This window comes from Rhyacophila brunnea, unplaced genomic scaffold (assembly GCF_057557595.1).
Source record: "Rhyacophila brunnea isolate RB1 unplaced genomic scaffold, BYU_Rbru_1.0 scaffold_4, whole genome shotgun sequence".
NCBI lineage: Eukaryota > Metazoa > Arthropoda > Insecta > Trichoptera > Rhyacophilidae > Rhyacophila > Rhyacophila brunnea.
In genome coordinates this window covers 52,808,903-52,823,103 of record NW_028233068.1, presented here as the reverse complement: position 1 = coordinate 52,823,103, position 14,201 = coordinate 52,808,903, and the positions used below count along the sequence as shown (strand labels likewise).

The 14,201-nt window shown below is 32.6% G+C and overlaps 1 protein-coding gene across 1 annotated transcript in view; it reads right to left on the bottom strand.

Moving 5' to 3' along the window:
* Positions 1-14,201, bottom strand: part of LOC147067506 (zinc finger protein castor homolog 1-like) — a 272,254-nt gene that overhangs the window by 27,835 nt on the left and 230,218 nt on the right. The window contains exons 7-10 of the mRNA XM_085953709.1: positions 13,741-13,876; positions 11,622-11,718; positions 10,899-10,997; positions 10,284-10,365 (exon numbers count right to left, since the gene is read on the bottom strand). Coding sequence (XP_085809835.1) covers positions 10,284-10,365; positions 10,899-10,997; positions 11,622-11,718; positions 13,741-13,876 — 414 coding nt within the window. The remainder of the gene's footprint in view (positions 1-10,283; positions 10,366-10,898; positions 10,998-11,621; positions 11,719-13,740; positions 13,877-14,201) is intronic.

The following is a 14,201-nucleotide window of genomic DNA, read 5'->3' as shown; positions in this document are numbered from 1 at the left end:
CATATGCCATTATCGTGTTATATGTTTAACCAATAGCAGAAGGCAATGGTAGCAAATTTAGCCGAAAGCGTCAACCGTGTACAAAAAATATATAAAGTAAAGACTCTCTATACTAGTGAATGTCAATTAAATTATAATATCAGTTTATGAGTTGCGGTTGCGCTGAATGTGTATGTGCGAGTCCACATAGAGGTCTCCAGCAATCTCTCAACTCTGCCGTCCGAATGGCTGAAAGTTTTAGACTAGAAGAGACCAGAGAACTTGCTGAGGACTAACACACAATTTTACCTAATCAATGTTAATATTATTATATAATTTGTCTCTTTCGTTTAAACACATCTACATATACTATCCCAGGTTTCAAAATGGACTGGAGTGCACCGTTCCGATCCATGAAATCCCCGAGATTATCCCTCCGTCTAATGAAAAAAAAAGTTGACCATTCGAACTATATATACTTATTAATATTTTCGGAAAATTATATAGTTCTCCGGTTCGTAAAATATTTCATTTCGAGTGCTGTACTTGCCTTACTTTCATTTTTTTTTTTTTTTTTTTTTTACATATTGTGGACATGACAAATTATAAGTTTAAGACGTTCACAACATGACATTTAGAAATAAAGAAATATAAAACAGTATTACATAAAAAAGAGATAGATCAGTATAGACTATAGAGATAGATAGTATGTTATTAAACAGTAGAAATGTGTAAATACAAAAAAATATAAATTAGATAGGTACAAGGAAGTACACCGGATGAGTTAAGCAGACCCTATTTTAAGAATTTATAAAACAACGTCCACCTAAACTCATCTCACGTAGGTGGAATATATCAACACCCGAAGCAATTTCATTGAACATAGTTATCGCCCTCCCAATTGGCATTACCAGTGGCAGGTTGGTTCTGCACCTTGGGAGAATAAACAACTGATGGTCTCTATTGAATGAATGAATAAACTATTTATTGTTCATTCGTGTGCTATATGTACCTGTATATTATATACATTCTTATTGAAACCCCAATATATTATAATATACCCACCAATGGATTCCTCTTGACACAGGCTAGGTAATAAAGTTGAATAATACAATTAATAATAATGAGCGAATTAGATTTTGATTAAATTTGGACCCGATTGTAAAATAATCAATATGCACTTTAAGAATGCATTGTGATATTTAAATATATCTAAATTGCAGCTCACTCAATGGCCCTCCACACTGGATTCATCTCTGTTGCTATTGGTAACAATTTGTCAACAAACAACGCATGAATTACCACATTCCCTCGCCAATCAAGAAGCGCTTTGAAGACAGGCTGACCATATTTTTCCGGGACTGAAACGGGAAAGGCATCTATAATGGTTGCACAAACCTTTTGCAACATGTAGACACTAACTATGTAAATATATATTTATTGTTATCAATGTTTTAACATAAGATGTGTTATATGCCACATATAAAAATCATTGAAATAAAATTTTGTTTTTTGGCTAAAATGACCTAGTATCACATAAACCAGTGATATATTGTCTGCTAATATCAAGTTCATCGACCAGTATCTAATGTTACGACGAATGGGACGATGATTTAATCGACTTCTTTAGATGGAATAAGATTTTCGCAATCTTAAATTTTTAATATTATATTAAAACTGAGTTTGTATCATTGCAATAATTATTATTGAAATAACTATTTTTTTATTCAACGAATAATTCACAAGATTTAAGAATGCAACATTCTTTTTATTGAGCATAAATAGTTTGGAAACACTACTGAGAAATACACCCAGCAAGTTGCATTGATCACTATGTTATAATATCTATCTTATCTAATGGCGACGAATTTAAACTAATGGTTCTTACAAAAACGCAATTCAGAAAGCGCTTCAGAGAGTATAGTGGTCAGTGCACGTGGGCGCGATTCCCGATAGACGCAGGTTCGAATCCTGCTGGATGTCATATTTAAAAAAATCTATACTGAAGTTACTAATATATTTCTCAGAAGTATTTTTAAATTATATAATATGTTCAATTATTATTGAGTTTGGTTCATTATTTAAATAATACCTACAGCTCTATTACTAGATAAAAATATTATAGTTTTTCATAACAAAAATATGGAACTGCCCTGTTTAGTGTGGATGTATAGTCACCCTATCTATTACAGTAGATATGTATTTACAGCCAGAGGCGGTTTCTTGACTATTTTGCAATATCAGTATAAAAGTATTTGAATGTGACGTGATGATATTTAGGCTAGACAATATTTGGAAGAATCGTTTTTCTTTTTCACTTCAACGGGCGACATCCATTAAGAGTTTTTATGAAATTTCAAGAAATTCTTTTTCCTGAGTCAATGGAGAGAGACTCTGCCCTTCTAGTGTTTCGAACGAGCTTATCGAAAGTGTTTCAATTGAACTTTTCAAATTTGAGATGCGTAGAAATTAATCACTATTGTACATACACAGGTAATTTTGATATGAATGAAATTCATTGATATTTTTAAAGGTTGCAATTGACAATGTGTGATTATACTAATTCCAAATAATTAAGCTGAGGTGATTTGAATATGGGTTTTACGCCATCCATACACCAATCTCAAAGCCATGACAATATTGAGAGTTTGAAGTGGATACGGTGGTATGAAGATGTATTTTGAAAGAATCCCTTAACCCAGCGGTCCGCAACCCAAATGCATTGGCGTGCCACAAAGCAGTTAATTCAAAGTTCTGGACACTCAGCGTGCCACTGAAATAAACCTTGTAAATTTATTGTAAGACAATTTTATTTTACTATAATACACGCTACATAAAAACATCATAAAAATTACGATATATCCGGGCGACTCAAGTAGTGCCCGCAATCATCGGCTCGTGAAACGGCGACCAGTGTATCAATATATACATCGTATCATCACATATTACGGTACAGTATTTAAAGTAGGTACGGAAAATTTTAATAAATCGTCATTTTCGAGGCGTCCACCAAAACTCCTTTCACGTGCCATCTAGTGGCACCGGTGGCATAGGTTGCCGGGTACTGTGGCTTAACCCATAATGTTTATGGTGTTGATGATAAGTTAAGTTACTTTTATAACACAATATTGCAGTTGTTAGTATAGTCAGATAATATTAGTTAATTAGTAGAATTGATATTTTGTTAATAAATCCCCTATGCAGGGTCGAAAGAGGGAAGACGATGAGTTTTACATCAAACGCAGTAATATCCTTCTAAATTGGTACATTTACAATATAATAATAATATAGCTATAGATAAACCAAGACTGACAAAAACCCTCCAGTGTGTAAATACTATATTGCATGGGAAACGATTCACTCAGATAAGTATCCTAATAAATAATATATAATGACAACAACTGGTATGTACAACATCAATATATTACATATTTTCAATGAAGTAAAAAAAATGCACGGATATTAATTATAAGTAAGCCTTATAGAATTTGACAACATCATAAAATCGGCAACACATCTTGACTCACACTTTAAATCTCGAAAAAAAAAACAATAAAAATGAAGCTGTTCACATTTATTTCCGAGGAAATGTGCGAATTTGGCAACAGAAATGTCGCCGATTCAGCTAATTAATTGTACGATAAACTATGATATATTATTTAAATAGGTTGACAACTTCTCTGTGCGTACACGGCTTGAGATAAACCGATTATGATACAAAATAAATAATAACTTCATCATTAATTGCTTCTTTGTATATTTATTTAGGTACATGTTTACTCTCTTTGGTATCTACGTACCTATCTAATACATAATGTTAATATACTTTAATCTCAGTTCCCCGCGTAATTTTTAAACTAGCAGTGATTAGGAAATCCTGATTTGAATAATTCGAACGCAGCAGTAAACCAAAAAGCGACCAATTGAGTTTCCTCTCATTTAAAACGAATTAAAATCAGACTTTATTGTGACGTCAGTAGAGACAAGTGCACAATGAACGAGTTGCATATTGATATTTATTTTAATCCAAGGAAAACATTAATCATTTTGCATTTAGTGACATCTAATATGTAAAAACATATTGATTAGACGTGTCCGGTTATAATATATGTAAATTTAAATCATATTATATTTCGACAATGGCGTTCGCTAAAATATGTGAAAGAGTATTATGAGAAATAGTTTATTCGAACTAGATATATTTCTAAACGGCAAAGGTAAATGAAAAGAACATAATATATAAATACCTACCTAATAACTGGTTAGGTACCTACTTACCTATAATTTAAATACGATCATGTCCGGTATCATGCGGGAGGTAAGGATTCTGCCCAATTTAAAAATCGAGGAAGGGGGGCAGATGACCAGCCCGGCTAAAGCGATGGAGGTGGCAAAGACCTCGAATAGAACCGTAAATTGAAAGGTATATGGTACGTCTTAAGATTTGGGAGATAAAACAATGTTTTTCTCCCCCAAATTAGTGAATTTGTACGAAAGAGAAACATCCCTTTACTATAGTAGAGGTTGTGATTTAGATTTTTCGTATAGAGAATTCTCGAGAAATAATCAGAGAAAGTGAATCTCAAATACATTTTGTAGTTTTGAAAATTATTGTCATTTCTCGAAAAATAATGAGAATTCGAGAAATTCTTATCAGGAAAAATAACAAAGGGAATTTGAAACGGAAAAAGGACGCTGCCGACTTTAGTTTGAAATGGAAACTCTGAAATTCCATTGGGGGAAAAAAAACTAAACTTTGAATCGGAATGGTACAATTTTACCTACTACCATTACTAAGATTTTTTTAAAGATATGCATTAATATTATGTTTGTGATTTTTATAATATCTATTTCAGAGAGTTACTACCCATTGGGTTCCTGCTATGAATCAAACACATTTGGGTGGTTCATAATAATTATGGATCAAGTCCATCAAAATGGAACCTGAGATATTTTTACCTAAAGTTAAAACTCCTCCTAAAATTCAGGAATGTTTTCACTGTATATATACTTACCATATTTTGATAGTGCATGGATGAATTTAAATAAATAGTCGAAACATAAAGTATATTCAGGCTTTGCACAGTACACTAAGGTGTGCGGTTTATAAGCTACGCCACCGTGGAGCCTATTTCTATCATAAATATTTTATTTGGTTTTATATGACATTTATAGATAATTTAAATTACACAATAAATGACACAATGTGTTCTAAAAACCAGCTCGGTGTTTAAACGTCATTTTACCATTATCCCAAGTGAATGTCTAATGTAAACCAATTTCCACGGAATTCCCACTTAAGACGTGATTTATCTGCTTATGAATTCATGGACGCATGGAACTTCACTTTGGTATTGTTCAATCAAGAACGGGATGCGGGCGCCCCAGATGCACAACGTCGCAAGTGCCGCCCCGAACCGCGCGCGACTGTGGCACTTGGCGCGTTTAATATGCATCGGAATATCAATTTATTATTTTGTATTTTGTACAGTGTGGCGGGTAATCGAAAAGTGGGAGCAACGAACTATAAATCATTTGAAATTTTGATTGATATAACATTTTTTTAACATCAATTTCACTCCGATAGACTTCTTGTTTTGGATATACAAGTAATCGGATATCGTTTATAACAATATAGAAGTGGACTATTTATCATACTACTAATACTCTTAATTAAACTCTTAAAAAACCTTATGGTAAAATAACGAAACCACAACGTGTCATACATATTTATATAGATCGGTATAATATCCATGTTCATTTAGCCCAGCGATACTCAACCTGCGGCCCTTTAAGCTTTTATGCGCGGCCCGAAACACATTTATTATCAGGAATTTCGTATATCTTGAGATTCGTTTCGACTTTGACGCACAGATAGTGACACCCGATGAGGATTGTCATTATGGTCTACATCAGATCTGGTATAAGAGTGTTGCTATTGCACACGATTAATTAAAAAAAACACGCATAATTTTTAAAATCACAAAAATGTTTTGTAAAAAAGGGGGGGTTTCATGATTTTTTTCGTCACACCAGTAGTGATGAGGCCCGCGTTACTTTACAAATATATGTATTTGGCCCGAAGAAAAAAAAGGTTGGGTATCATTGATTTAGCCGGTTTCCATTATAACATTGCACAATTTAAACTATACAATACCGTTGACTCCAGGTGAGGGCAGTACATCTCACCACTACTTAATGGGTAAATACAATATAATAATATGATTCATGACATCGGATTGACTTGGTGCCATAATACGAAGAAACCAACGGAAAATAGTCCAGCAATAAATCACCATAATCATTATTTTTGTGGAAAGGAAAAGGATTACAAATCAAATTTTACAGGAGGCACAAAATCGTTTTGTTACGGTATTCGGTCAAAGGTAAAATACAAAATAAGCATCACCTTGAAGTGCGTGATAATTAATAATATAGTTTTTATATCTATAATCTGATATTAATTATGGTTAAGTCGTTTTTCCCACGTCACTTCCGTCTTTTTTTAAAGTTGTAGCTACATTTAGATAATAAATCGACATTTTCAGCTTACATCTTTTGGACACAGCGTGTATTTAGTCGTGTACAACGTTATTATGAAATAAAACCGATTTTGAAAAAACTGGAGGGTTACGCCCTTTTTCCTTTCTTAAGTCGATATGATGAAGAATCTAAGACGAAGAGTACACCTCTGTCTGTATTTTGTTTACTTACAAATAATATATTGATTAAAAAAAAAGATTCTGTTAAATATTATTAAAAAAAAATGTGTAAGTTAAAATTATTATTTATAATGTCGGCAATATCAATTATCTATAGAATTATGGTAATCCCAATTATCCGCCCTAAACGGGATTGCGGGGCTATAAGAATGTAGGTATAATCGAAAAAAACGGATAATCGAGAACTACCGAAAACACTAATAATTATTGGGTGGTGTTAACAAAATAAAAAAACTTATTGCACTGTTAACTTATTACTTTAAAACATGATAAGTCTACTAAACATAGTTACATATACGATGTTTTGCTATGAAACATGTTTCTTCGTCGACCATGTCCGATCCTAATATGATCATATGGGCCTCCACAGAGTAGAGGTTTGTATTAACAGATTTTGTTTTTTACGAGAAATGGATGTCAGCCACTTGCTCAACCTATTAGGTCCATACCCTGACTCACACACAAATTGAAAAACAATGTGTACTTGCCAGACCCAGGATTCGAACCTGGGACCCACGGCGTGATAGTCTAACGCTTAAGCCACGTGACCACCGTGGGTGTTTACCTATATATATATATTTTTAACATCTTGACTACGGTCAGATAATTCGAAATGTCGACTAATCTATGGTCGGATAATCAGGACTCATATATTAGGAAAAGTAAAGCTTTATCTTCAAGGGAAATGATTTTATACCTGCTAATTTTTGCCATAATATTATTAATACATAATAGTTTTCATTTGTGTAAAATTGCATTTCTATGACAATCAGATAATTCCACAATTTAATTGAAAAAAAATGCTTGTCTGGATGGTTTATTTATATCACTGTTCATTAGGTGTCCATCATTGGGAATGGAGCAGTAAAAATCACTTAAGGCTTTTTACCTGACCGTCCATGTATGTACTGTTTTTTGGTAGTTTACTGGTACAGTTATAGTGGTAGTTTTATATTCTGACTGATACATCACGAATCCTGCATGTCGTATTTGCTATAATATAAAAGTGGCACTGTACTTTAGGACCACCTTGTATCAACATCAATAGACTTTAAATTCCCATACAAAACTCAAGAGAAATGAAACACAGGCGCATCATCTTCACAACGGAGTGATATACAAAAACGGCACTTATTAAATATACGAATATAGCTCATTCAAGCTTGCGTATTGTGAAGTTATTTGACGAGTTATGAAAGATGAAAGGGTTTCTTTAAATCGTTAAATACTTTAAATTGAATCAATCACAAAACCAGCGTTTGCTCCGTATAACTCCTTATGTGCACTGAGAATAGAGCTCATTTTGGTTTGTACCTTATTTCAATGAATATTTGAATGGATAAGTGTAACACTGACGCATGTCACAAATCTAAGTTAGAACCACAATGACTTACAAATTCATAAAAAGCATAGGAATTTTAAATAATAAATATCTACTGCATTCATTATGGTTTTCATTAATTTTTTATAAACTATTTTTTTACCGATTTAATTAATTTATATGTGGGGTCTTTTATTCAAATAACTTCATCATTTATGTTACGGAGATGCACATTTCATCAACATCTTTACAAACTCATAAATGAACCCCCAAGATTAGTAATGTTAAACCTCTGTTCAATTATTCCAGTACATTCATTATACCAGCGGTATTCAATAGGGGGGGGGGGCTACGCGAGAGCACATATTATATTGTATTACTATTATTATAATACTGCACTAGTAACTCGGTGTTTTTAATTTATTACAAGGTTTTTGCAACGTTTTTATTAGCTCGTATTCTTATTTGTCCGGTGGTTGTTTATCCAGTACAAATCTTGCAATCGATTTTTAACTAACTTCCCGACTAGCTAAACATTTGAAACTTTTAGAACATATCAGAACACGATGCCAGTACATTATTTTAATACTTTTAGAGCCATCTTTAAGTAGAATTGAATTCATTTTCAGTTAATTCTGTTTTGTATGAAAAGTTATTTCGGAAGAAATCCGTAATCCAATCCACTATTATTGGTTGCTAAGTGGGTGGTCCTAGCAACTAAATTATTAATATATACGTGCGTTACTATGGAAATCAAAATGACATTTCAGTATTCAGTATTTCTATATTTGTTTGTTTGTTTGTTTTTTATTTACTTCATATCAAGTACAAGTTTGAGCATATTGAGCATAATAATTCAACAGAGAATTTAAAAACGTTGCATACCTATAAAAAGTTCTTTTTGTTTCTTGTAATTATTTTAATAATAACTAAATAAGCTCTAAATTGGTTTAAACTTTGTAATACGCTTACGCCTTTTCAAGACTGCAACCTGCAACCACATTTATACTGTATAAGTTTAGTATTTTCCATTCCAAACAGAAATATATTGTTTTCTTTGTGTTACAAATGTTTATGCGTACAAAGTTTTTTGTATCGAATAACAAAAAAAGCGCCAAGAACGTCCTTTTATGGTAGAAATATTTTTCCATATTCAATTTTATGTTAATATTTTTAAAATTTGTTGTCACTGTGTGAGTCATGCTTTATGTTATGTTTGGGTCATTACGTAATTTGTGTACATATTTATTTCTACGGAATTTACTTAATGTTTAGAATCCTCAATTTTCATTATGTCCTTACATTTATGTAACGAATAATACAAAACAAATTCATTTAGTTGGTAGGTATAAGTATATTTTCTTTAGCCGTCCTTGGCAAATTATTTAGCTTTTTACCGTTATGCGAAAATGGAAAATTGTTAAACGAAAGTAGGCAGAAACACATAGTTGTTCGAAGAAGAGACAATTCGTTGGACAATAATTAATGTATGCATTTAGTGAAGACTTGCAAACCTTTTTACGTACACGTATCAAAATTTCCCAAATATTATTTTTTGACTGTCTGACGTGCCGAGCAGTTTTTCATGGAGAGAAAGGGAGTTTTTAAAAATTCTATTAAAAGTGATGACGTTCTAGATACCACTCACATATAGTATAGCTTTATCACTTTTTTCAACAATTACGGCATTCATTTTGGTCAACCAATTTTGAAACTGTCTTCCAGAATTACTACACTAACTAGCTCTACCAAGTATTTGTGACTAGAAATATTTTTTTTTGTTATTGTATTATTTAGTTTGGTTCTTTAAGCTCAAATTGACATCAGAATCGGTCCGATCATATGAGACATTCTCTCGCTACAGTGGTATCAAAAATTGTAAATCGATCAAAATCAGAGGTTCGCAGTGCGGCTTCCCTCGCCGCCTGATGAGGTTAGTGTGATAATATTATATGTGACGCATAAACTCTAAAGACCGACTTATACAATTATATATTTTACATTAAACGTAATGCTTATTCTTGAGTATTTTCCTGCTATATGTACTTTATACAATTCGATCTGTCAATTTTAATATTATTATGGGTATTATTTTCTCTTCAAAATAAAACATTCGCGTGCCATAGATTCGCAACCACTGATCTAATGGTACCCGAGAGGTAAAAAATGAGGTAAAAAGGTAAAAGTGCCGCTGTATCGACGTTAAGTTACTTATTATTCTGTTGTTTGATATGTTAGTAAAATATTGACATTTATCTGACCTGCTGGTGATAGTTTTGCTCTCAGTTCGCTGTTGGCTGCATCGTCTGGGTCCAAGGATCCTTGGGGTTTTGAAAAAATGCCCTGAAAAAAATAAGATATAATTAATCACTATCGACCTGTCAAATTATGGATATTCACGAATGATGATCCAAATAAAAGTATGCAACTTGAAACAGCCTAATTAATATATTAGAAAATTCCAAAAAACATGCACTGGGTCGGATCCGAACACACGCCTTTCGCAAAGGAAAGATTTTATTCTAGATTTATTATAATGATTATGTTTCCTAGGCTATTACGAATTACGTATGCTACATTCTTAAATATTGCTAAGTTATTTTTTTAAATAATTGGAATTATGTGTTTTTAACAAGTATGTAAGACAAATAATGGTATCAAACCATTAGATAGATACTTGGCACAGTACAAGTCTTGTGTTATGTATGTATTCAGTTAATTAACATAGAATAATTATTACAGTTTTTGACCAATGTGCCATATCAGCATTAGTAATAATTGAGCCCGGCATGTTTAAGAAACATTAGCAGACGAAAAAAAACATTTTCTATAATTATATAGGTTATAATATTATAACCAGTTGACTGGTCGCTTACATGAAGTCCTGCCAACTCTTCGAGGTTCCTTCTCATCATCAGACTCTGGTGTTCGTATTCTGCCACGCTGTTTCCTGCGCTTGAAGCTGTTGAGAGGTCCTGAAATGTTTCCGTAAGCATTAGACGTAAGGTATCACAGAGTCGGCCTTCAATGATACATTTACGCAATCAATGTGTCTACGTCAAACAATGTCGAAAATGCAGAGATTATATCAATAAGTCATATTATACCGTATTGACAGGGTATGTAACCACTTTCATTTCTTAAAAATAGAGAGTAAAACCTCTATTTTTCTTAGTTATTTAAGTTAAATATACCTATATAAAAATCTCAATTATTAAAAAAAAATTTGGAAAAATGGATAGCTGTTTATAAAGAGAATGTGTTAATAGGTATATTTAATGCATTGTAATATATACCCTATTGACATAAAGTGCTGAAAAATTTACCCATTTTTGCGGTACATACCTCATTAATACCTACTACGTAAATGGTAGAATCAATCCTTTACAATCACTTATTATGCTATTGTTATTATATAATAAAACGCGCGATTGAACTGATGTTTTCTGAATAAATCGAACATTTTTAAATACCATTATTAAATTTTAGATAGTAAAAATGAATGACTGTCGATTTTTTTCATATCACAGATTTTATTAAAATATTACATACTTGATTAAGAAATTTATCCGACAATATTATCTAAAGTTGGTACATACCTGTACGTCAGGGTCTTTGGATAAACTGAGATCTAGAGTCCGGTCTCCATCGGAGTCAGCACCGGATCCAGGGCTGTCGTCTTGGATGGAATTGAACCTAAAATAGTAAGAAATATAGAATTAATAATTAATGTTTTTTAAACAATTTTAACAAAAAGAAAAATATCCAATGATAAAAAAATACATTATTCCTTTTCTCCAACTTTGAATATTCTTTCCACTTACCTAGGTACCGTTTATTATTTCTTATTATCCTTAGTATCTCTTATTATCCTTACATGATAATGAATCCTTCCCAAAAGAAGTGTCCTGAAAGCAGTAAGATTCTGTAGGACGAATCTTTTTGATTAATAATCAGTTTATTGGCTATAATAAAAACATATTAATCTGAAGCCAACGGGCATCTCGTTTTGGTACGTATGACGCTTAAAGTGCCCTAAAGGGTAGTTTTTTAGCCTCCGTACATGGATTGGGTAGGTGATTCAAATTTGAAAAAAGATTTTAAATGACGCCGTGAATCGATTCAATTCAGGTGATTCGGTCAACTAAAAGGACCATTTATCTAATGGAGTAAGTAAATAATAATTAGCTATTAACATTTAGGGAAACCTAATTTGTGATTCTTATAAAGCCACAAAATTTCGATTAAAGTGATAATGATTTAAAATGAAAAGAATGTTCTTGTACAAGCATAACCTATCACACGGTTCGAAATGGAACGGAGCGCACTGAAGCGCCGTTCCGGTTCGTAAAATCCCAAAAGTTATCGCTCCGTCTCGAGGTAAAAATTAGTTGACCACCTTAGACCACAACAGAGTTAGATAGGCCATTTATAACAAAAAATCTAACGTATTTACGAAGTTTTATAAAATATTACTACATAAAATTAGATAACTATGTTAATATTTTTTGAAGATTATTTTAGCGCTCCGGTTCGTAAAATTTTCCATTTCGAATGCTGACCTATCACTATTTTAAAAAACACATAAAATTAGAAATAACAGATAAAAGCGATGTTTGTTCATACATATATTATTATTATGGTATTTTGGAAAACGTATGTTAGATTAGGTTATTATGACGTTGGAAATTTATTCACAGTGAAATTTAATTATTAAAATTTAATAATTTAATTAATTATTAATATTGAAAATTTAAGTTAAATTCACAGTGTTTAGTTACGATGACGTTTAGTTATGTAGCTTAGCCAAGTGAAGTGGCGAAAGCTTACGTTTGCCGTTTGCTCCTATACTGTAGCGCAGTGTTTCCCAAACTTTCGACATCTGTGTACCCCTTCTATAATTTTCGTAACATTGAGTACCACTCGTCAAAAAATGCATATATTTTAATAACAATCAAAATACATTTATTTTTTCTTTTTTTAGTACATAAACAAAATAATAATAAACGAAAAATAAAATTCATTCTTGATACAGTATAAATAAAAGTTATATTATAAATAACATTCATTATAATCAATGAGAAGGACGAAATTGTTTATGTTGAGACAGATCATCATAATTTGGTTCCTTGGTTGTTAATTTTAATCTGAGATGCGGTTCCACATCCAAAAGCACATTCTTTTCTGTAAAAGCAACTTCACATAGATATGAAGTTGGAAAACGCAAGATGTATTTCAGGACTCTTCCTGTTAAAACTGGATACACATGTTGCACTTCCAACCAGACTGATGTTAAAGTACATTCCTTATCAAGAATCCGTCTGAAGCTAATTCCAACAATAATTGCTCTTCTTCCGCATGCAATAAACCTTCTAGCATGGATGTTGTATTGATGTCGTATTAATGCTTGTGGCACCAGGCGCAGCCAAAGCCCAATGCAACGCGTACCCCCACCAAACTCTTCCCGTACCCCAGGGGGTACGCTTACCACACTTTGGGAAACCCTGCTGTAGCGATACAGGGTAGGCAAGTGACAATGTGAACATCTGATTCAGTGTGTTTATTTATAATGAAAATATGATTTTTTTCTGGTTTCACAGCATAGTTTTGTGTGGTGTTGACTGCTGGCGACAATAATATTTAATAAAAAAAAACCATAGTTACAATAATTGTACCTACATAAAAGAAAAAGGTTGTATATCAAAATACATTTCTCACCTGTGCCCTTCTACGGGGGATCTAGCGTCAGATTCATCTGCATACTGCTGGTGTCCAAAGGGGCCTAGAGGACCCATTGCACCGATCCCTTGGCCCTGGGACCATCGTCTTTGCAACCATACCGGATACGGTTTTCCTGATAATCAAACATAATGTTAGATGTCACCTTTTCTAATCGTCGTCGTAATAACGATGCATATAGTGTCATGTGTTGAGTGTCCTCAAGACAAACTATCTTCAATTATAGTTACAGTCACTTGCATGCTTTGGAAATGACGTGGAAAGTTATGTTCCTCCGTGATATGATTTTTAATTGAAGACGGCAGGCGTATATTTTCTAATCTTTTTTCGATAAAACAATTTAACTTAATTTTAGTCCCCATCTAAACCACGGGTTCTCAAGCCATGGGTCACCAACTACTTCAGTATACAATTGATAAAAGTCCAATGAACAATATTAT